Source organism: Lolium rigidum, chromosome 4 (genome assembly GCF_022539505.1).
Source record: "Lolium rigidum isolate FL_2022 chromosome 4, APGP_CSIRO_Lrig_0.1, whole genome shotgun sequence".
Classification (NCBI taxonomy): Eukaryota; Viridiplantae; Streptophyta; class Magnoliopsida; order Poales; family Poaceae; genus Lolium; species Lolium rigidum.
The window spans coordinates 41,329,087-41,354,646 of record NC_061511.1 but is presented as its reverse complement, the minus strand read 5'-3'; the positions used below and the strand labels follow the sequence as shown (position 1 = coordinate 41,354,646).

At 43.8% G+C, this 25,560-nt stretch overlaps 1 protein-coding gene and 2 pseudogenes across 1 annotated transcript; all 3 read right to left on the bottom strand.

Annotated features, from left to right (window-relative positions):
- Positions 1-6,792: 6,792 nt before the first annotated feature.
- Positions 6,793-8,756, bottom strand: LOC124646949 (annotated as a pseudogene).
- A 6,145-nt stretch (positions 8,757-14,901) lies between these two features.
- LOC124648905 (short-chain dehydrogenase TIC 32 B, chloroplastic-like) lies at positions 14,902-17,586 on the bottom strand. Its single transcript, XM_047188589.1, has 8 exons — positions 17,469-17,586; positions 16,631-16,862; positions 16,401-16,480; positions 16,157-16,310; positions 16,002-16,080; positions 15,443-15,527; positions 15,283-15,329; positions 14,902-15,066 (listed from the first exon to the last, which is right to left on the bottom strand). Exons 1-8 carry the CDS (start codon positions 17,584-17,586, stop codon positions 14,902-14,904), a joined length of 960 nt encoding a protein of 319 aa, XP_047044545.1.
- Positions 17,587-21,580: 3,994 nt separating this feature from the next.
- LOC124646947 lies at positions 21,581-25,224 on the bottom strand (annotated as a pseudogene).
- Positions 25,225-25,560: the final 336 nt, after the last annotated feature.

The window sequence follows — 25,560 nt, the reverse complement described above, 5'->3', positions numbered from 1 at the left end:
GCTACTAGCATGCAAATAAGATTCCATAGGTTTTTTAATTTTCGCATTAAACCATTCATGTCTTGACTCAGGAAATAGAATAAAAAGCTCACGAGATGTTTTCCATTATGCCTTACTAGTGTAAACAAGAAACAAAAAGATGCAATTGCAGGATCTAAAGGAAATAGCTTCGAGCACAAACACAATGGCGCCGGAAAAGTACTTTACCCGGAACCGGAGTATGAGTGCCTTTTACCTTTCCTCCCCGACAACGGCGCCGTGAAAATAGCTTGATGTCTACGTTCCCCCTCCTTTCCTGTAGACAGTGTTGGGCCTCCAAGAGCGAGAGGTTTGTAGAACAGCAGCAAGTTTTCCCTTAAGTGGATCACCCAAGGTTTATCGAACTCGTGGAGGAAGAGGTCAAAGATATCCCTCTCATGCAACCCCGCAACCACAAAGCAAGAAGTCTCTTGTGTCCCCAACACACCTAATAGGTGCACTAGTTCGGCGAAGAGATAGTGAAATACAGGTGGTATGAATATATATGAGCAGTAGCAACGGTGCCAGAAAATAGCTTGCGGGCGTGTAGTCGATGGTGGTAGAATTGCAGCAGTAGTAACACAGTAAAACAGTAAACAAGCAGCGATAGCGATATTTAGGAACAAGGCCTAGGGATTACACTTTCACTAGTGGACACTCTCAACATTGATCACATAACAGAATAGATAAATGCATACTCTACACTCTTGTTGGATGATGAACACATTGCGTAGGATTACACGAACCCTCAATGCCGGAGTTAACAAGCTCCACAATACTGTTCATGTTTTAGTAACCTTATAGTGTAAGATAGATCAACAGACTAAACCAAGTACTAACATAGCATGCACACTCGTCACCTTCATGCATATGTAGGAGGAATAGATCACATCAATATTATCATAGCAATAGTTAACTTCGCAATCTACAAGAGATCATGATCATAGCATAAACCAAGTACTAACACGGTGCACACACTCGTCACCTTTACACACGTGCGGGAGGAATAAAACTACTTTAATAACATTGCTAGAGTAGCACATAGATAGTAGTGATACAAAACTCATATGAATCTCAATCATGTAAAGCAGCTCATGAGATTATTGTATTGAGGTACATGGGAGAGAGATGAACCACATAGCTACCGGTACAGCCCCGAGCCTCGATGGAGAACTACTCCTTCCTCATGGGAGCAGCAGCGGTGATGAAGATGGCGGTGGAGATGGCAGCGGTGTCGATGGAGGAGCCTTCCGGGGGCAATTCCCCGTTCCGGCGGCGTGCCGGAACAGAGACTCCTGTCCCCCAGATCTTGGCTTCGCGATGGCGGCGGCTCTGGAAGGTTTCTGTGGTTTTCGTCGAACGCATCAGGGTTTTCGATCCAGGGGCTTTATATAGGCGAAGAGGCGGCGCAGGAGGGCTTCTGGGGGGCCCACACCATAGGGCGGCGCGGCCCCCCCTCTGGCCGCGCCAGGGTGTGGTGTGGGGCCCCCAGGGCTCCCCTCTGGCGGCTCTCGGGTGTTCTGGATGGTTCCGGGAAAAATAGGAACCTGGGCGTTGATTTCGTCCGATTCCGAGAATATTTCGTTACTAGGATTTCTGAAACCAAAAACAGCAGAAAACAGGAACTGGCACTTCGGCATCTTGTTAATAGGTTAGTTCCAGAAAATGCACGAATATGACATAAAGTGTGCATAAAACATGTAGATAACATCAATAATGTGGCATGGAACATAAGAAATTATCGATACGTCGGAGACGTATCAGTAGGACAAAAGATGGTGTGCAAGTTTCTCATTGCGTGCACGCATGAATAAATAGGAATACACGCCTATGGATATCTTATACTAGGATGCTTTTATCATTATTACTTGCAATGCCCACGTCTTGCTTATTATATGAACTATCTCATTCATGCAGCGCCCGTTCATCCATCTCTGTGCGTACAGTATTTTAATCCTGTTGTCTACTTCAATCCTCGCTACTGTTGTTTTTATTTCATTACTGTTGTTACTTCACTACTACCACTGCTATAAAAATGTCACTACTGATAAACTATTGCGAACAAGTCTATTTTCAGGTGCAGATAAATTGACAACTCATCTGTTAAAGCTTATAAATATTTTTTGGCTCCCCTTGTGTCGAATTAATAAATTTGGTTTTACTTCCCTCGAAGACTGTTGTGATACCCTATACTTGTGGGTCATCACATCCCCCAAGCTTGAGCAATACTTTCTCCAAGATGAGGTCAAAAAATATAAATATGACAATGATCATCATAATCTTCTTTAGGAGTATAAAACTTGGTGTAGAAAGCCTTCCTCAATAATTGCCAGTCAAGATGACATTTAATATCCAAAGATTGAAACCATATGCGAGCATTACCGGAAATAGATAGATATAATAACTTCCTCTTCACATGATCATGAGGAACATCCGCGAATTTAAATAAAGAACAAAGATCTTCAGTAGCATGAAGATGTCCATCGAAGTTTACTTCTATCACATGTGAAGGTTAGTTTCATAACTTATTTGGCAATAGCAACAGAAATTTGAAAAATGCCACCTTAAGCTCAGGTGGTTTCTCTTCATTTTCTCTCAGAGCTTGAATATAGCCATAATCATATAAAATCAAACCAACCTCATCACGGCTAGTACCCATAATGAGACAAATAGCAAATAGTAAAAACAGTAAAAGCTTCCTTACCATGCACTTACCAATAGCGCTACACTCCCCGGCAACAGTGCTAGGAAAGTGCCTTGATGGCTCCCAAGTGCAGGAGATCAATTGAAGTACTTTTCAATAAAGAAATATTGTCAAACCCACGAGAAGCTAAAGGTATTGGTGAGCAAAAATAACAAGAAAGCAGTAATAATAAAGTAACAATTTTTGGTGTTTTGGGTATATAGTTTGCAATAGAAATAAAGTGCGGATGGTAAATAGCAAATAAATAAATTCTTTCAATGAGAGAAAAGATCAATCCTATATGTAGCAAGAGGACAAGCTCAAATGTGTGTGCTTATATGAGACTAAGGTTACCGAGGGCGGCATGGATTCACTAACATCTGAGTTCTAGACAACATGGTAAATATCTTGTCAAGTTTTATTCAATTAGGGGCGGAGCCTTAATTAGGTGCAGCCATAACCATGTGCAAATACACCCCTTATGATGGGTCCTAGAGCCATGTTCATGTGCAAACATAGGAATTATTAAGACATAAATGTCCCATCATAGCCATAAGATTTAGTGTCCCCGACATACACTACTAGGAAGTTGCTTACCGCCGGCGCCTTGCTGTTCGCCGGCGATCACCTCGCCGGTGGTAAAGTGCTACCGCCGACATATTCGTAAGCGCCGGCGGTAAGGAGGAAATACCCCCGGCGTTTTTCCAACTCGCCAGCAGTAATAGGTACCACCGGCGCCTCCCAACTCGCCAACAGTATTTTAAGTTACCACCGGCAAACAACCCTATGCGCCAGCGGTATTTATTTTAGGATTTTAAAAAAATAACATGAAATCACAAAACCTTCAGATATAAAATAAAAACAAGTTCACTATTTATTCCATACGATCCAAAGTTTCTCTACATAATTGAAATCCAAAGTCGCCTAGGATCCGCCCGTAGGCAGAATCCATCCAATCCATCCAAGCCGCCCACGCCACCCAGCTGCACTTCCCCAAAGCCGGCCGCCGGCCCCTACTTAGTGCCTCACGGTCATCCAGTACCTTCAAGCCTGGTCGACGCGTTTCTCCTCCAGCCCTGCCACCATTGGTGATTCAGCACATCAATATGGTGCTCCCGAACCATATTAGCGGGTAACCGACGTGACTCTAGTTTGACAATAACTACTCTTGTTTAATTTCAAAAAATAACAGTAGCAATTGATAGTAACTTGCAATAACTACTTCACTGTATTGTTGTTACACAAAGAAGCGTATGTGTTGGTTCATGGTTTTCTATTCTGCTCTGGATCAAGAAAGTTGGTTTTCAGAAACAGTTAAGTAGTACTACAATCAAGAATCAGATACTATCTTGGTATCTTAATATCAAGATCGAATGCATCAATTGAAAAAAAAATATGGCAAATCACATGTCATGTTGAAAGCTGCATCGGTGCATGCCAACCATTTGTTATCAACCTAGACTATACATATTCCAGAATTTTCTTGCAAGTTTGTTTAGTGGAATATGGTACACATATACAAATAACATATACAAATATACAGACGTCATTATCTTGTTTGCACCCTAAAACAATCGCTCCCCACATATGCTACCGCATCCGCCGTATATCCTCTTGACCGATATCCACATATGCATCCATATACAACGAATTCTTTAAAATGCATACCATATCCTCAAAAATGGATGCGGATGCGGATATGGAGCGGAAATTATTTGCGCCATTTACACCCCTATCGATGATCGTATCGTGACTAACGCGTCGCGTAACCGAACAACTTTTGCCAAATGTGACACTTTGGTGTCTCATAAATATGGAATTATTTGTAGTGGGAGGCGACGTTCCCGTCAATAGCGAGAGGCGTCTGTGGTGACTTCGCCAATCTCAAGATCCTTTGCACTAGTTTTTTAACTCGGTCTCTTGAAGGTGCTCATAGGGATAAACTGTGTGTGTGTGCTTTCATAGAGGTTAGTGCATGTATGTATTTGTGAGCCTCTACATCTATAATATTTCATAAAAATAAGTAAGCTCACCCAATAACTAGAGTTTCAATTCGGTTGGAAGTAAGTTTCTAGGATTCTCGCCGAAGAATCTTCTACCATAAGAATATGCCATCAAGGGTTAGTCCTCGTTCGTCTATAATAATAAAAAGGTGTGAGCCGCCCCTACGGCGGGCGAGCGCACCAATTTCTTGAAGCCATGCAAAATGGCACCTATATTATTAGATTTCATTTAATTATATCAATTCACAAGTGATTTCGGAGTAACTTTCACCAATCATAAAAAAAATTAAGGACGCGATTACATAGTGGTCAACCACTTTTTAAACTTCGGAGTGGTCAGCCATTTTTTAAACTTTGGAGTGGTTAGTTTGAATATGAATTTGTTTTCAAACGACATCAAATCCCGATAAAAGCAACCTGTGAAAGACACTGAGTCCCTTAAAAAGCAACTTGCGTCCACGCTCGATCCACGCGATGGTGCCATTAGTACAGAACCTACTGTCGCAATCTTGATCCAATCCCTATCTTGCATCTTCATAGATAAATCTTAATGGTTTGTGTAGGGCAAAAGTTTTGTGTTTTCCTTGCACGCATTCCATTAGTGGTATCCGAGTGGATCTATGCGGAGATGCAATTTTTGTGTACTGCATGGGTTGTACGTGCACTTGCATATGTGTTGTGTGGAGTACATGTGTACTTTGAATTATCTTGTTGCTTTCCCTCAAATTTGAATATCTCACGTCATGATGTCATTTTGATATGAATTCTAGCAAACCACAATCCATCTATGTTGCTCCTAGTATTCTGGTCGTACTGACTAACCAAGGGCTTCAGTTGTTTGGGTCCCATCTTAGTTGAGAGGACAAAGTTGCTTATGAAAGGGCTTGTAAATGTAATCTACATGGGGTCATGCTTTTTTTTTATCAAAATTTAGTGTGAGGTACCAGATTTCTCACGATGTCTCGCTTTCCATACACCCACATGTTAAACTATCTACTTGATTTTAAATGCCCATGTTAACGTAGGTAGATGAAAATTTGCTTCAAAACCTACAAGACACATTGCAACAAACACGTAGAGGTGTTTAACTCGTTTTTACATGATGATCATGTGATGTGGTATAGTCTTTGTCAATATTAATAAAATTGTATGAGATGTTATACATTGTAAATTATTTCATGATATGTGTATCATTGTGCGGCATGATGGATAGATCCATATGATTGTCATTTATATGACATGCGTGTCAACACCTTGTAATGTATACTTTATTAGATGGTGTGCGTTCATAACAATTAATACTTGTATGTGCGTTGGAATTGAGATGGTGATCATGAATCAGAGGACCCGATGTTGTCGGGCGCAGAATGAGTTCTACACCATGCACAAAGAAGTACGTCTATGTCATGCGTGAGGAGTTCTCCTCTACAGAGAAGAAAGAAGTTCACTGAACAAGTTGAAGGACTATGACATATCACATGAATTATAAAATGCATGTGATATTTATCCTCCTTTAATGTAGCTAGGTTTGCGCGGTAGTCATTTGAATATATAGGTGAACCCTGGCAATGAAATATCAAGTTGTTAGTGTTCTTCCAAGTGTAGCACCATCTAGAGTTTTTGATATTTTGAGTTGTGCCATGCCCACATTGGTATGACAGACTTGTTATGTATGAACGAGTGTGACTATCTGGAATAGTTTCTCTTCCTCCAATCGATTGTCATGTCTCGTAATTCCATTTATGAATGAACAACTCTACTGGGTACCGGGGGGTCCCTTATTCCCCATGCCTACGCCTACTATGTGTTATATGAAAGAAACATACATATTTAGCTTGAACTAAAGGTTACCCCATGTCTTCATAATTACACAACCTGTATGATGGTACTCCTTGTCCCATTGAAGAAAAAGAATGCATCATGCGCAAGAGTTCAGAAGAAATTTTACCTAGCCTTTGCACAACTCAAATGCACAAAGTTCTAAGAGGAACTAGTGTTCACAAATCAATCATACATGAAAACCCCTACATCAATTTGTCCTACATGTGAGAACATGTGTACGCATATTTGATCATGACATGTTATCGGTCATAGCAGCCCAAGAATTATGTAGTAGACAAGGGCGACTGGAAGAGCTATTAGCGTGCTAAATATGACCCTGCAATTGGAAAAGAAGTATGTAAACAAATATTTGACACAAAATTAAATTCTTCAATACTTATGGTTTGAAATTTCAGATCGCTTTTGTCTGGAAGATCATTTCAGATGTGGGTCTACATTTCAGCAACATTTCCAAAATTTGGGTGTGTACTGAAATATTTGTAACCTCAAAATTTCAAGTTAGATTCAAACTATTGACAGATAAATTGAATTTTGATAGATAAAAATCTGAAAGAAATTCTGTTTTTTTTAAATTAATTTCGGTGTAGTGGATTTTTCTCGAGAAAATTTTCTATTGGCAGGTGGTGTTTTGGCTCCCATGTGCATATGATTCTATTATGGCAAAAAAACAAAGTTGCAAATGTAAAAAATCCATTTTTTTGCATTACATGGGGACATTGTATGTTGGTACACAAGTTTTTTTGTGGGGAAAAAGAGCATTTTATGTGGCACGTGTGTAAAGATTTAAAAAAATCGTCTGCAAATAGTCATGTTGAAGTATGGAATTTTTGTTTTTTATATGGGACGCAAAAAAATGTTTTTTTCTCCAAAAGTTGTATGCGAAACTACGAACATAGGAGCATTTCTAATTGTGAAAATATTTCAGATAATTTTATGACGGACTTACCCGGTGCAAAGAATTGAGGCATGGAGATTGTACTCTCTGGCGAACACGAACGGCACGATCCCCAGTGGAATGGCGGCCTACATAGAAACATGCCACGCACTAACTTAGTGGTTGTCTTGGAATGCCGAGCCAAGAATGGCAGGGCCGGACCGATGGGGAGACACGTACTTGGACAATGGCGATGCGCAGCAGCGTGCCTCGGAGGCCGACGGCGGCGGAGGCGATCGCCATGACCGCGGGGCCGAGGAGGAAGCGAACGGCCATGGTGGCAGCCGTGACGGTGTTGCTGCCTGCGATGATCTTGGGCTGTATGGCCATGAAGAGTCCCAGGCGAACATGGCCATCCCCAGCCCTGCGTCGGAGAGGATGGAGATGGAGTTGGCCACGATGGCCGGCATGGTGAGGTGGAATCTGCAGCAAACAGGCATGAGTGACTTGAGCACGATGAGCAAGTGAGGATCGAAGGAGAAATGAGTTACCGGAATTTGATGAGTGACCAAGCGAGGTCGAGGACGCAGGGAAACGTGTTTGGGTTCCGTATAAGCCTGCGCCACACGATCGGCAGGATGAGCCGGAGCATCAGGCCAAATGGTGGCGTCGCGCCGCCGCCGTCCTTGGCCTCCACCGTCGTGCCGGCCTCCTGCACAGCGGCCTCGGTCTTGACGCCCACGGTCCCGTCTGGTGCCACCTCTGCCGTGCTTCCGTCGAGCGACGCGACTTCTGGGTCGACGCACACGGCGGCGAGGCTCACCGGAAACCTCCCCGCAACGAGCACCCGCGCGGCGCGGAACTCGAAGAGGAGGATGAGCAAGTTGTACCAGACGAGGCACTGGAGCACAACTAGCTGCACCACGAGGTGGCCAGCATGCGGCCCGTACGTGGGGGCGATGAGCGGGATGCCGACGATGAGTGAGTTGGTTAGAGTGGACAGGGAGAAGAGCGTGATGGACCAGTCCAGCCCGGCGAACCGGCCGTAGCGCGCGGGGGCGAGGCGACACCAGACGGCGAGCGCGGCGAGGACGAGGAGCTTCTGGAGGGTGTCGGCCGCGGCGAAGCGGAGGTCCATGGCGTAGAGGTCGGTGGCGGACATGACCTTGAAGATGAGGAGCGGCACGGCGAAGACGGCCACGAAGCGGTGGATGCCGCCGCACTGCTCGGGGGTGATGACGGCCCACCAGCGCACGGACCCGTAGGCCAGTACCATCGCCACGTACAGCGGCACCACGGCGGACATCACCATGTACAGGTCGTGCCACATTATCATCGTACACACACGCCCTGCCGGGACACCGCGAGCAACGCCGGGCCGGAGTGGTGGCGCCGCCGCGAAACTTGGTGCACTGAAATCGGCGCAGCGCGGCCTTCCCGTTTATATAGACGTCCGTGTTGGAATTGCACCAAGTTTGTTTGTCAATAGCTTTGGTGCGACAAACCGAGATAGTAAGCTACGATTTTCGTTTGATTGATATATAAACGGATTTGCTAGCCTTAATCCCCACATATATACGTGACCACCTCTCCTCATCGGGGGCACCAAAATTAACCTACGATTTTCGTTTCATTGATATATAAACGGATTTGCTAGCACGCAGGGAATAGCTGGCCATCTTCTTGTCTGATTTTGAGTATTTCGCATTCCTGTCTCCGTCTGTTCCCTTTCCATTCTTTTCTTTTTTGACCCTCTGGTTTGTTCCCACGTGCTTCTCCCCAATGTTCGTTTATCCCAAACAAATGCTCCTTGAGTAATATAAATTTCTAAACCGAGACAATATTTTAATTCACTTTTCGGAGTGTGGAATTTTGTGGTAAGAAAATAGGTGGGGAATAGCACAAAATAGATGAGGCACTCATATAGATGATTATATTACGTTTTTATTCGCGATTTATTATATACTAGCAAAATACCTGGTGGCGTTGCTACTGGTTTCTTTTTATTGAATATATATTTAGACCATTGATATTTTTTGTCAGTTAACAAATCTCAGTAAATTAGATACGTGATGGCTCGAGGAAGACACGTTACTTGCCTAAACTTAGCTAATATTAATCAATATACGTATGACATAACTCTAAGCAATTATTTTTGAATCTACTATTTTATTAGCGAAGAAATCCCATTAAACTAAATACTTCATGTTCATGGCTTGAGGAGACACATTAATTTGAGTACTCACTATACTACACCTGTACAACAAACAAATGGATATATACATATGATCTAACAGCTCGGGCTTTCATCCAGATCGACATGTTTATTTTAGTGCTCGCACTGAACTAAGAGCATCTCCAGTCGCGTGCCCCAAATCGTCCCCCAAACGGTGCCGGATTGAGCGTTTGGAGGACGTATTTTGTTCGTGCCGCGTTTTGGGGACGTCGCTCCCCAGTCGCGTCCCCCAAACGCCGCCCCAAACTTTTTTAAGGGTTTTTGAAAACACAATAATTTATTAAATATAGCATACAAATAAATAAGTTTGCGGAGATTTTTTTTCAAATTAAAATACAATAAACAATAAAATAACTAAACAAATGTAATAAATAGGGCTAGATCAAGGTGCCGCGGCATTTGCTGATAATCCTTTGATCCTCCACAAATGCTCAACGAGATCAACTTGAAGTTGATCATGAACATTGCTGTCACAGAGATCCGTGCATGGCGAGGAAATCAGCAAAATCTGCAGGCAACTCATGATCAACCTCCGCAAGAGGGCCCTCACACTCATAGGGACCAACATGTGTCCTGGCACGATTCTTGCGGTCATCCTCGATAATCTTGTTATGCATGATCACACAATCCTGCATCACGTCCCACATTTGGTGAGAACAGCTTAGAGCAGGGTACCGGACAATTGCATATTGAGCTTGAAGCACACCAAATACCCGCTCGACATCCTTCCTGCAAGCCTCCTGTCGCGCGGCAAAGTGGGAATTCTTCTGACCTGATGGAGCCGAGATTGTTTTGGCAAAAGTGGTCCATTTTGGATATATACCATCGGCTAGATAATAGCATTTGGTATATTGGTGGTCATTGATCTGGGTGCGCATGACCGAATACCACCGATCCAGCAAACTTCAGGCAATAGAAGCACTGTTATATTCGCCGGCGGCGCCTTTGGAACTCAACACACTGGCCAGATCATGAAGGGCAGGCCTCTGGCAGGTCTTCATCTTCACCCAAGAGAGACCCTAAGACCACCGCCTTTATTTAGGTCGAACCCCACACGCCGGTGACCATCCCAGGCTGGTCATGATTGCCGCCGGAGACACCAAGCAGATCACGTAGTCCGGAGACACCCTCAAATATCTAGTAAGTGCGGACAACTTAGTACACACGGTTGTATTAACTTAGTATTAAATCGCCAACACTTATTATAGATCGGAGAGACTATTTTAAAGCACCAGATTAAAAATATTCTCCTCCAAAGTACACATTTGAAGTTCTAACCCGTGCCTAAATTTGCAATTTCGGTAAAGATTTCCCACCAACAGCAAAGAACTTTTTCTCTCCTGATTGCTGCATCTTTTTTTTCTGTTGTGCTTTTTGCAAAGTTTTGATGAATATATGTGCTATGTTTAGGTGTTTTCCTTTGGAAGCATGGGAAATATTGAAATGGGGGATTTAGTATGGCCATTGCTGGATACAACCAGTAAAGGCCAGACCTTGGGCTTTCACCCTGGATATCATGACTCGGTACTCGAGAAACACCACCAAAAATGTTGTCTACTTGTGCTGCCGCCCCGTCCTACCAAGGCTGCTGCTGCAAGTTCTCAGCACCCGACACACAGGAAACTCTACCTCATGTATTCATCGCAACGAAAACTCCTCTCCACAATTACAAGCCTCAAACCGCAGCCATAATGACTTTTCTCACTACTGTCAATACCATGAAAATCTATATTTAGACGTTTTCATGGCACCGACCAGAAAACAAAGCTTCTCCCACTCCCTCATGAAGCCTCGATGGCCCAAGATAAAGGCGCACACAACCAGTTCAATTCAGATCTAGATATCTAGTGACACCATGTGCCAATCAACGGAGATTTCCGAGAGGAAGACCGGAACTCATCGGTGTCCAGAGCAAGGAGGCCAACATGAAGCAAATCAATGATTTTGAACTCGAAGACTAGGAAGGCCAACCACCTGTATTCAGGCCACGCAGTAACCCCAACGCCACCAGCTGGCAACAGAGGAGAAGACGAACCAGACTACCGCCAAACTCGCTGGAACCGATGTAGACTCGAAAGGGCCCGTGCTGCCTCCACTCGGGAAGTTGGAGGCTGTGATGATCTTATGTAACAGAGTTTGTAGGTAATTCTATAGACATGCTTTGGACCCGCAAATGTTTCTGTTGTACCACTCTGAGCGATATAATACTAGTGGAACGGTGTTTCATTGGTGTTATATCAGACTTGCATACTACACCATGCAGTGGTATGCCGGATCACCACAGGAGACACCCTCAAATATCTAGTAAGTGCGGATAACTTAGTACACACGGTTGTATTAATTTAGTATTAAATCGCCAACACTTATTATAGATCGGAGAGACTATTTTAAAGCACCAGATTAAAAATATTCTCCTCCAAAGTCCACATTTGAAGTTCTAACCCGTGCCTAAATTTGCAATTTCGGTAAAGATTTCCCACCAACAGCAAAGAACTTTTTCTCTCCTGATTGCTGCATCTTTTTTTTCTGTTGTGCTTTTTGCAAAGTTTTGATGAATATATGTGCTATGTTTAGGTGTTTTCCTTTGGAAGCATAGGAAATATTGAAATGGGGGATCTAGTATGACCATTGCCGGATACAACCAGTAAAGGCAAGACCTTGGGCTTTCACCCTGGATATCACGACTCGGTACTCGAGAAACACCACCAAAAATATTGTCTACTTGTGCTGCCGCCCCGTCCTACCAAGGCTGCTGCTGCAAGTTCTCAGCACCCGACACACAGGAAACTCTACCTCATGTATTCATCGCAACGAAAACTCCTCTCCACAATTACAAGCCTCAAACCGCAGCCATAATGACTTTTCTCACTACTGTCAATACCATGAAAATCTATATTTAGACGTTTTCATGGCACCGACCAGAAAACAAAGCTTCTCCCACTCCCTCATGAAGCCTCGATGGCCCAAGATAAAGGCGCACACAACCAGTTCAATTCAGATCTAGACATCTAGTGACACCATGTGCCAATCAACGGAGATTTCCGAGAGGAAGACCGGAACTCGTCGGTGTCCAGACCAAGGAGGCCAACATGAAGCAAATCAATGATTTGGAACTCGAAGACTAGGAAGGCCAACCACATGTATTCAGGCCACGCAGTAACCCCAACGCCACCAGCTGGCAACAGAGGAGAAGACGAACCAGACTGCCGCCAACCTCGCTGGAACCGATGTAGACTCGAAAGGGCCCGTGTTGCCGCCACTCGGGAAGCTGTCCTCCGTGACCCACCGTCATAGATTTGACCCAGGACGAGCCTGTAGCTGCCGCCACACACCATGACCGTCGTGCTTCAGATGGCATCGCCGAGGACTGGCCTTGCCGGCTCTGCTCACCCCTAGCGCCACCCCATCTCGCCTCCTCCTCCACAAGCAACCTAGCCACCAATCCACCTCGCGCCGCCACAACCAGCAGAGCGCGACGGGCCACCATCTGCCCATGCCACTGCCCCGGTATTCGGTCTTCGCCGCGAACATAGCCAGAGGATCCCTGCCCACCATTTGGGGATGGGGCCTGCTGCCACCATGGCCAATGTTGGTTGCAGCGGCGGCACGGCTTTCTCTCCGTGGAGTCCGGCGGTGCTCGAGGTTGCTCCCCCGGGCCGTCCGTAAGGACGACACATGAGACGGAGGCCGTTGATTTGGGGGAGGCGGCGAGGGAGAGGGAGGCCTGGGGGAGAGGACGGCCAATGAAAAGAGGTTGTGGTAGTTCCTGACGCTGGTCAGCCAGGGAGGGTTGCTTGCTTGCTAGCGGAGCCGAACCAATCACCGACCCGGTTCACGAAACCGGAAACAATCGAAAAATGTACCGGACGAATAGTAACCAAACTCGACAGTATTTGGAAAGACGCCTTTTGTGAGGGAAAATTATCCAATGCCCCCGGGGCTGCGCTCGCTCGCAACCTCCGGGTGTGCGGCCCTCCGATGCTCTCAATCGAGTGGATGTACGTTGTCTTGGCCCCACTACCCAGCGCCCACAAAAAGTCCAGCTACACCTTATCTTCTCCGTGCGGTTCGCCTCGCTCACCTCCCGCCGCCCTGGCTCGTCGGTCGCACCAACTACGCATATCACCGTCTTCCGCGGCTACCCGAGCATGACGGTCGTCGCTCGCAGCCAGTCACCGCCTGAAGCTCGTCGCTCGCAGCCAGCCACAGTATTCCGCGTCGCCCACAGCAGGGCGCTCATCGCCGCTGCCTCCCCAGCCTCCTACTACTGCAGCCTCCGCGCCCTTGTCGCCGGCCGTCCCCCACGGAGCTCCGCCGGCCGTTCTCTAACCCATCCCTGCCCACCGCCTTCCCCTTGGAGCACCTCCGCCGACCGTCATCTCGCCCCAGCACTACGGCCGCTTGGAGGCGTGGTCGGGGACGAACTCGCGGTCCATGGCTGATGCGGTCTCTTCAGTAGGATGCTACTTGCCACCAAGTCAGACACAACCACGAGCAGCGAATGCTGCAAATGCTGGCCAATTTTGCAACCCTCCATGGTCGAGTATGCTGCCGATGCTGTTAGACGTTGCTACCAGCGGGGTCAGAGATGGTAGATTTTTTTTTGCTACAACTATTTTGCAATGTTGCTAAAAAAGGGATAAATATTTTGCTACAAGATTTCCGGCAAGGTCTCCGTTGAGATCTCTGACGAGGTATCCGTTATGCGGATTTGCAACCTAGGAATAAATTTTTTGCTACAACATTTTTACAGTATTGCTACATTTGCTTTTTTATTTTTCTACGGGCTCTCCGGCGAGACTCCGGCGAGGTCAAACTTTTTCTTTTATTTCATGGGTGAACCGTTTTTTGCTACATGCAGTTGCTGCCGGGGGGTTCATTTTGCTGCGGGAGGTGTTCTTTTGCTACAGGCAAATCTAACCGTAAATGATGTCGATCCGACGGCTGGGGACCCGGGGGCTGGGGAATCAGATCCCCGGGGGACGCCCAGCACTTTCCATTCTGGCTCTTTTTTTACCGGGACAGCCTGAACATCATATAAAACAGCGCCCAAGGTGAGGAACATGATCCATTACAAGGTTTTAGAAGACAGAGAGAACCGGTGAGAGGGGGGAGGGAGAATCAGGGGGATCATGACCATTACACGAGGAATCTAGAAGAGATGAGTAGGAGGGTGTAGTACAACGAAAAGCCCAAAGGCGAACATCTTCAATACATCTGCTTCGCTTCCGGCTCTCACTACTCACTAGGCAGATCTAATGAGCTCTTCGCTGAATTCCCAGAGCTGCTTCGCCAACGCGTCACTCTTGGCTAGTTTGCTCGTCTTCTCTTCGTTACAGTCAGCAAAGTATTTGCCTGTCACCCCCTTCAGCTGAGGGTCGAGCCCTACATAGCATGTAGTTGCTGCTCCCTGGAAAACCACATATTGTGTTCATACGGACAAATATAAATTTACAGTAAGAAGAAACTACAAAATGGTATAAGGGAAATCTTCAATCGTGCAGGTCTTCAATGGTATAAATATATTCGTTACTTTTCATCTTGTGACAATAGGTCATTTTCTTTTCTAAATATAGTTATACACATTGCTAGAAATAAGAATTTAGTAACAACAAGAGGGACGAACCTGGGGTGCAGTCTTCCATATCATGTAGGTGAGGACTCGAATAGCCTCTGCAGGCGAATAAAACAAGTATCATAATACGGAGAGATAAATGAACAGTCCCTCAAACTAGGATATGGGTATAAACAGATTCACAAGGACATTTGTACTTGAGAAAACATACTCATCATAGCCAATGAGTGCCTCATTAAATTGGTCATGATCAATCCAGGATGAACAGAATTAACTGTGATGTTAGCTCCTTCCTCCTGTTTCAGTTGGATAATTGGTCATGTTAAATGAGAGCAGAACACTTTGCTGGGGGTAGAGAATTAATTCATACAAGTAGGTCTAAAAAAATTCAATCTGCAATGGGTGAAAAAGCCAATAAATACTGTGTAATAATGGCGATAACTAATAACAGTTTTACCACAAAATGTCAGATTTTCTTTAGGAGAAACATAACAAGATACTGAAAGAATTACTGACACAATTCAGCATTAGCGAGAGTATTACAGATCTTAAATAATCGGTTTAAGTCTTACTAATTTTTCATTTGAACAAATGAAGTCCTAAGATGTTGTCTCTTTACTAGCAATGATCAACACCTCATGTATTGTAACAGACTAACAGGGAAGGTTAAAACAAGTCATGAACATGCTAGACAAATACTATGTCTTCAAGATCCATTCTACTGCATAAAAATTGAAAAGAAAAGGCCAAAAATTTGTAGAAAATGATACCCTGAGCCGCCTAGATAGCTCTTTGGCATGCAATATGTTTGCAAGCTTAGACTGTCCATAGGCCATTTTATCATTGTATCTGCCAATACAAAACCATATTAGCAAGAGTGGAATTAATAGCAGTTTTTCTTTCAAAGGAGAGTAAGAACCCATACCTTTTCTTGTCATTGAGTTCATCAAACTGGATCCCCTTTGGGGATGTATGGTGGTGGGCAATTGATGACAAGTTCACAATGCGACCCTCAATACCCGTGGACTTTGCAGTAGCTTTCATATTATCAAGAAGAAGGTTGGTAAGCAGGAAGTGACCTGATTGAGCATAAGGAGTGAAAAAATAGCATCAGGATATCCACCATTAATATTGTCTGTTTCTGTGCTGCTGACAGTAAAAGAAGGTACCGAGATGATTGGTGGCAAACTGCATCTCAACATTATCTTCAGACAGTTGGAAAGGACAGAGCATGACACCTGCATTGTTTCTGCAGAAGAGAAGAATTTTACAGAGCTTGATTCAGTGAGATGAACATATTGCTGCAATACACTAGCAGCGATATACAACTAGCCCGAACGGAACTCAATCAATGTACATAGAAAACAAGTATCATAATGGATAAAGGGTTTACACTTACATCAAGATGTTTAGAGGAAGATTCATTGAGTTGAACTGGTCCACGAAGGCCCTGACCGACTTGACCGAGCTAAGGTCAAGATTAAGAACATCGAGATGAGCTGTTGGGTTCGACTCTATGATGCATTTCTTTGCCTCTGATGCAGCCCCTGTGTTTCTCGCAGCGATGATGACATGGGCTCCTCTTAGGGCAAAGACTCTCGCGGTCTCTAGGCCAATACCACTAGATGCGCCTGAAAGATACGAGAATTGCGGATTTGAGAAGAACATGAATAGGTCTTTGGAAAAATCATAAACTTAGAGTTATGGTAAGAAAAACTTAAACCAAGAGTTGTTCAAAAGAACCTCAGGAACATGCTAGTGGCGTTGATTCTCAAGATATGTGAAAAATGTTCAGGGAAATGCTAGTGGTAGTATGGGCTATCAATAAAAACAGTGTTCAGGGAGAAGGCTCTCATTTATCAAGAAAAGTGGAAATTAGTCTCACAACCAACCAGGAAAAAGGCCTAGTTCGCAGATTTAATGAATTTCAACATACGAAATAAACAGATACCGATGACTCAAATGTATCAGAGGAAGCTATATTTGCCATGTAAGTGAACTTTTGATTCTGTATCTCAAAAATGGTCTCACAGCCAAATAAGATACGGATATTTGGTTGGTTCTTGTTGAATATTCAGACAATAAATCTAATATGCATCGACAAACATTATAGGCACATAATTTGCTGCTAGTGACGAAACACATTATCGCCCCAAAAGATTGATACATGGATGAACGACCAGAGATTAATCTAGTGCCCTGCACTGTACTATATATGTTGGTTGGACGTCGGTTACCTGTGACGACGACGGTGAGGGCAGAGGCGTCGACGCCGTCGGTGACCTGCTCGGCAGTGGAGGCGGACCCGAACCCGCTGGCGCCCGGCTTGCCGGTGATGAGCGACAAGATTCCCATCTCCTCGACTCCTGACGAAACTGGACAGGGTGGGGGCTGACAGGAGAACAGAATGTGAGTCTCCAAGAAGAGGAAGAAGCCAATATGTAGTGGCGATTAAACCCAGACCAAGATGGAAATTCCAACAAGATACAAGGACTAGATGACGGATGGATCGAGCCGATCTCACCTGGACGGCTGTCCCAGGGGGAACGGTCGTAGACAGAGTCAAGGCCCTGCATGCATGGTGTATACTCTCCTCATATGTCCTTGAACTAGTGCATAGAGTGACGAAGGTTTCTTTTATGGCTGCCACACGTCGGATTTTTTTTCTTAGTTAAAGGAAAGAGAATGAAAAAAAGAAGGTTGCATTTCCTTATCTAAGGGATAATTTTTTAAAAAATAAAAGAATAACATTTTCTCTATTGTATTATTTGTCTAGCATGTACAATGGTGATATCATGCATAGGAGTGCCATGTAAGATAAATGATGAGATGGAGGAAAGAGAAATTTAAAAAAGAGTTTGTATTCTCTTAATTAAGAGATGATATCTTAGCAACTATTGCTCTCATCATATATTTAGGAATGTCTTCTTTTCTAGAGATAAGACTAAGAAATAATCCATTGTACATCATATTTTAATGTTATATCTGGATTATGTGGTAGAGTTCAGATAAGATGGCCTTATCAACAATTGTGCATGCCCTTATAACGTAAGTCTTGTTAGCACCCTATTTTAGTTTTCTAAAATGCTTACATTATAGAACAGATGGATATTTTAGTTTAATCCTATCATGTGTGTGATGAGTGTTGCGATTCGGAAGAAGAAATAATAGCATCCGCATCGCCCTGGACACGTCAGGGCCGATCAGGACAAGCAACAGAGTAAATATAGCGAAACATCCAAATTCTAGCCTAAATTGTGGTAAACCGGAGAAACCATGGAAACACCGGCTACCTACCGGGCAAAAACCAGCCAAGATTTATTTGGACTGACAAACTCTCGAAAATGACATCTTCCAACCGTCTTCCACGAAAAAAGCCTGACTTGCAACACATGATATGGGCCATCGTGCAAAGTGTACCTCGTGCATGGCCATCGTGCAAAGTGTGCCTCGTGCATGCATGGGCCGAGCCGCATCCCCCAAACAGGCGTCGGTTGCTGGTGGGTTAGCCGTGGCCGCTCCTATTCATCACTCGACGCTTGAAGAGGATCCCAGGTGGGTAGCCCATACACGAGTTTCCAAGGAATTGTTCTTTTCATGTACGAGACAGTTCCTCTCGTTCTTTTCCTAGTACCGAAGGAGACTGGAAGGTTTTAAATGAGGCGGCTTGCTAACGGTTTTATATATTTTAATGTTTCAAAAAAAATCAAATTTGAAAGAAGTATAAAAGTGAAAAAGTTTAGATTCGAGAATTGTTTAGATCTGAAAATGTTGAAAATTGAAAATATTCAAATCCGAAAACATTCAAAATTTGAAAAAAAAGTTAAGATTTGGAAAATGTTCAAATCCAATAAATATTAAATTTCGAAAATATTAAAATCCAAGAAAAGTTCACAATTTGAAAAACCCAGACTAAAAAATGGTTAAAATGTTCATAATTTGAAAATTTTAGATTAAAAACTATTGAATTTTTAAAAAGAAAAAAACAAGAAAACATAAAATGAATCAAGAAAACAGATAAAAAGAAAAATGAAACCACAAAACCGGTAGAGCACAGAAACCCCTAAAACCAAAGAAAGCCCAATGAAAAGGTTCTAGAACCTTCCAAAACCCCCCAAAAAGCTAGAACATCTAGGATTTACTGGGCCAGTCCATTTAGAAAAATTAAGGAGTGAATGGGTACACGTAGATTCGAGGTGCTTCACGGGAAACATCGAGTAGGAATCACCCATAGCTGCGTTCCAGCCTACGGACATGTCGAAGTTTGTAAATGGGTTGGTTCCTAGGAACCGGCTTCCTAAAACCTTTCACAGTGCATTGATTATAACCTGCGTAGTTCTATTTTACTACTTTAGTTACTTCCACTATAAGCAGTCTAAGAGACGAACCGGTTTGCAGCTTACAGGTACAAGGAATAGAGGGTAACGCCTCTGCTTGGTTCCTAGGTGCGTTAAACGAATGTTCTCTATAAAAGCGTTTGACATTTCTTAGTGTAAATTAATGAAGCAGAAATGCTGAAGCGGAACTGCCTCACGTTTGATAGTACTAGTAAATATGCCCGTGCGTTGCAACGGGAGAGGGACAATCTAAGTCGTGGATATAATTTTAGCGCGACACATGTGTGCTCCAAGCGTGCCACCACGGTCTCCTCTTCCCGCCGCTTCTCCGCAAGTGTCAGTAGTGCTAGGCGCCGATATCACCATCTCATCCTATCGATCATCCACTCCAACACCATGAAGCCGAAACCTTTGTCTGTGCATTGCCACGGTCCTCATTTTTTTTGCCACCACATCACATGCGTAAACATAATAGGTACATACCAACTACATTGTTACAGAAATAATGTCAACTCCATTTAAGTTGTGACAAATGATCATTATAATTCATGAACATGTGTAAATGAACATTTGATCGATGATTTACATAAATGAAATATCCATACATAAATGATGTATCCTTACATTGCTGTCAGCAAGCATAAATAAATATGATAAGGGCTTCCCTAGTGTCCATTTTTTATAAAGTCATACGGGGTTCTACTGCATCTACTCTAGTGAATCTCCAATGATTATTTATCTTCTTAGGTTTTAAGTGCAGACACTCAATATAGAGTATTTTCTATCTCTCAGCTGCTCGGTGATTCGATGACATCCAAGCTCTAAAACCATGATGATATGCGATACTTCCTCTTTCTAGGCATCAATAGCATTCTCTTCCTAAATCCACTATAGAACCCGTTGGTGCATCTCTCAGATCATGAATCCCATAAAATCTGCACTTGCTGAAGAGCATGTGGAGTTAGCTAGGTGAGCCTTTTCCCTTGAACTTCAGCCTACAAAATGTAGACAAATCATAAATATTTATTGTAGACACTCGGCAATGCAGTGAATAAGAATGCAGAATGTATGGAGATAACAATAACTTCAAAGATTTACTTGGCAGTATATACCCTTGATTCATATAAATGACTTCCGAAGAGAATTAGTTCAAGAAAGATATGACTACCATTCATGGATTAACTTGCAATGTACAAAGATTCCTTCAAATTAACCAAACAAAATGCAAGGGCAATGTTGTATATTAGAGAGCAAAAAAGTGTTTGAAAGAGGCAAACACCAGGTTTGTTGACATTTACAGGGATTTTTTCGAAGTTATGAATTCATTGTAATTGTACATGTTCACCTCGCAATCATCCAGGTCTCTAAGGGCAACAATAAAAGCTCGATGCTTACACAACAACAATGTAGAGGTAACACACTTTGGATAACCCCCAAAGAATCATCTTAAACTCATTCGGTACCTTTCAATGATAAGCCCACCGAGTTTGTACTTTGCTGGTCAATTCAACGGTCGGTCTACAAAATCATTTTTCTTCATAGAAAAACATTTTTAAACATTCTTTGTATGAACCTTGATTTCCCTTAAATCAACCATAAAGGAAACATCATTAATAGGTCATAACTCTCCAATAGGCAATTACTCATAATATCATAAAACAATAACACGTGAATGGCATGGCCTGGTTTACTGATATTGTATTTACTTCATGTGACAATAGATAGCGCCCTCTGATGCCATAAGTTAGCATTGGAAGTGATACAAAGGAATGATCAATTCCACCAAGCATGAGGTACACCTCTTCCTTTTCTGTAGACAACCAAGATTAAGTGCCTCCACAAAGAAAATAAATTCTTACATTCATAATTTTGAAATAGTCTGCAATAATTTTCAAATACCAGAACATTGTATTCACATGCCAAGAACATCTAGTTGGTCGTCTTTAGCAAAATAATCATTGCAACATTGCCAAAACCCTAAAGTTTTGCAACAAATGTTAACCCTGTCAAGTTTAGTTGGGAGAAGTCTTAAGTTTCCACAGAGTAACTGAAGTTCTTCTATGTTGTTCAAGCTCTCTCCCATTCCAGAGCTGAGCACCTGGCTTGCGGTTTATCTCGTGCTTCCAGGGATACCGTGCATCGCCTGACGAGTACTACAAGTGACCCTGGGTTCAGATAGACGGGGACATTGCTCGATTCACTCTCCCCGTGCTTCTGTGTATTCTGTGTATCCTAGGCAGCACATTCTCGACTGAAGCTCATCACGGCAGACTCAGAGAGAGACTATTGCAATCCTGTTGTCGAAGCGCATCAGATCAACATGAGCACAGATACCCTACATTGCAAAATGAATTTGTCATAACAAATCATAGGAATCTATACCTCTATATATACCTAATAATAAAGGAGCTAACGTTTCCTTGGTTTGGTCCGTCTAAGTGCACTTTCGTCCGCCGCGTAAGGCGCTTTCGTCTATGAGTCCTACCGTCCCGTGAGTCCTTATGGATCCGGTTTCTAATCGTTGTTTGTGCGACATGAGTTTCCTTCGTCCATCCTTCTAGAACACGTTAGGCTGCCTCGTGTTTCCTTTTGTCCGTCCGCACCGATCCTACTTGCTCTTCTCTAATTCTATTCTATGAGCCTTTAAATACAGAAACAATCAACTGCCCTACATCAAACGAGCGTTCAACGCCTACTACAGATTGGACAAGAGATCAAGCCATAATCATGGCGGCGACCATGGCGGACAGAATCAAAATCCACAAATCGTGAGCCAGGAGAATAAGATGATCATGCTAGTAACCTTCCACGGCGAGCCTTCGAGATCACACATCGACAAGCTCAAAAGAAGTAAACGATCAAGCCCAGCGCAGCCGCCTGCGGTGGAGGCGGAAGCCCGCAATCAACGCACGCACCTACTCAACAGTCGGCCCGCAATCAACGCACGCACCTACTCAACAGTCGGCCTTCTCTCGTGTTCTCCTGCTGCACGAACTGGAGGCAACCGACCCGACCGGCATGCCGAGTGGATCGAAGTGTCAACGATGCCGCAGCCGCACGGAAGGCCATATTGATCTAGGAAAAAGTTGTTTAGGCGGGAGAACGATGGCAGCCATGACGTATCCATGCACCTGAGGACGACAATGGCCTCAATGCAACACGACCGCAGAGTCCTCTAAGCATCAAAGCGGCCAAGAATCTTAGCTACACTGCTTGCTGTCTCTGAGCGTTGGACAAATCGTGAATAGATTGACTGTGCTGCTGTTGTCGAGCTACTGTCCAAGAATAAGTAGGATCGATCAACAATGGTACAACTACTTTGAAGAAGCCAAATACATGCTGACATTATTCCATGACTACAAAATTCTACTACCTCCGTTTCAAGGAATAAGGCGGGCGCGTATTCTAAGACGAACTTTGACCATAAAAATTGAGCAACAAAATCTTGATTATATTATATGTAATTAGTATCGTTGGTTTCGTATTGAAAAGAACTTTTTAATGATACTAATTTCATACAAATAATGTTTATCTATTTGAAGTAATTCTTGGTCAAACAAATAACACGTAAAACGAGGGCGTCTTATTTCTTGAAATGGAGGTAGTAAGACACGGAGAGAGAGCAACTCGGCAGGACCAACACATGAGCTTGCCAAGCTGGGGAACTATGGAAAGTTTATTTATTTTTATTTCAGCTGCCCCTTTGTATTTTCATTGTCATATCTAATTTGTAATGGCTCCTACTCTGTTCCTAATTGTAATATAAATCTCCCAATCGCCTCAGAATAAATAAATTATAAACAAATTGTGACCAACATATAGAAAATGTCACTACGGTCTATGCTTTTAGGAGAATCATAAGTTTCATCGGCATTGAAGTACATATCTTTACATATAAGAGATCTCCAAAAATTTGGAGGAATTTTGGATGTTTCAGCTACCCATAACCCAGATTCCCATAACCTGATACACATGAGACAGCGACCGACCGGTGATGACGGCGAGCGTCCCGCACAGATGACTGCAAGTCAGACGGTGGCTGCAAACGCCAGAGAGGAGTTGACTCAGGCATGACAACGTCTTCTAAGGACAGTCACACCGGCGAGGCAGCAAGATCGGCAAGCGGTGCCTCAATCCTCTGCGGTAGGAGGCAGAAACAAATAGGTTGGGTATTTCCCGATTTTAAATTGCCTCAATCTTTTTTAGTTCAATTCCAGTCTCATTGTAATAGAATTGTGTTGCTATTCCTGCTTGATACTGGTTCTTAGGGTAGAATCTCACCATGTCAAGAACGATTTGCTCTACTAAAAAATATTTAACAAAACTGGTTGTAGAAAAGAAGATTGTTTCTTTTAGGAACTTTCCATTTTAGCCCGTCACAAATTCTCGATGAGGGGTGCAGTGGGGACAATGAGAGAGCGATTAAAGAGGCATGGCCGGTAGAAGTGTACGACACAACTATGTAACCTCGCCCTTTTTTTTAGAAGAAATGAGGATGCTCAATTACAGAATGAAGAAGAAAAACTAAGTTCAGTTTGAAAGTTGGCTTAGAGATCAGCATTAGATAGATCTTGTTTTTTAGTTTCTCTTTTCCTTTCCTCTGTAAATACCCCTGTACAGTTTGTTTGCTCATATATATAAAAACTGCAGTGGGAGCCTTTTCCACTGATTCACTTCAAAAAAAAAATTAACCTCTCCCATGGGTGGTGGGGGCTAGCAGATGGCGATTTTTGTGTCCTAGCGACAACCGACGATACAGACCAGCCGAGATGGACTTTAAATTTGCTTCGTAGCGAAGCACGAATTTTATCCTAGTTAGAAAATGGTGCATCCATCTATTTGCACTCGTATAGTCGTGTTCTGGGTATTAAGCAATGTTTGAATAATAGCACTGTTTTGTATGCTTTATGTTGAACATAGGGCTCAAAATTTATTGAGAAGAGTAACAGTTCGCACCTCACCTGGCTTGTACCTGTTTGCAATCAGTTCATCAAAAAGCGGTTCCCTCCACAGCAAATCTGATGGTAAAGGACATGCATCCTCATCCTCGTTCATCCACCCTGGGCTGATGCCAACATCAACATCACCAATCCAAATACATTCTCGAACAAGCGTAGAAAGTTCGACAGCCCATGGAGGGAGATCACCAAATCTCATTGCCTAAACAGGAAAATTTTGAAAGAATATTCAGCTTATAAGCATGTAAGTTCGTGGAATTTGATGACAGACAGAATATCTCCTCTACCTTCAAAGAAATTGTGCACGACAAAAGTGAACATTTGTTAGATGCTGAAACAATCGAGGGGGAATAACTTAGTTGGTTGTTGGGCATCACTGAACCACCCTTCTGCAAACAACACAAATGGGCACATCCACACTTTGAATCATCTCATCGATACCCAAATTTCGTCTGAGATTTGATGGCTCTGATAAAATAAGAAGGTAAGAGATGGCCAGAGGAAGAAGGGAGGCTCCTGGCCGGCGGCTCACCTCGTTGGATCGCAGCAAGGAGGCGCAACTGATCATCGGAGGGGAGGAAGTCAGCGCAGAGCCACAGGCCTCTCACGGCCTCACCCCCACTACGGCCTCCCGAAAGGCGCGGACCTGGACGCGGGCAGGCGATTGTGCCGGTGTGGAACCGGCGAACACGGTTCATCGCCTCGGTCCCTGCTGGAGATGGCCCTAACGTCCGAGCGTAGCGGCGAAGGTTTCGGGAGTCTATAAGGAGAAGCGCCGTGGGGCGGTGCAAATGGCTAGGTCTGCGGTGAATCCCGATCTCGAGCTTCCGCCATGGTAGAGCAAGATCTCGAGCCGCCGCGATAGAAAGGTTTGGGGTTTGGGTTCTCTCGGGAAGACAAGCGAGATTCAGGGACGGAGAATTGACTGTGTGGACATGGTGTGTTAATGAGATTTAGGCTGGGCGTCAACTGTTTTGGAAAGTGATTGAAATTTACGTGGTGCCACAGTTTTTTAAGCGGTTTGGTGGGAGGGT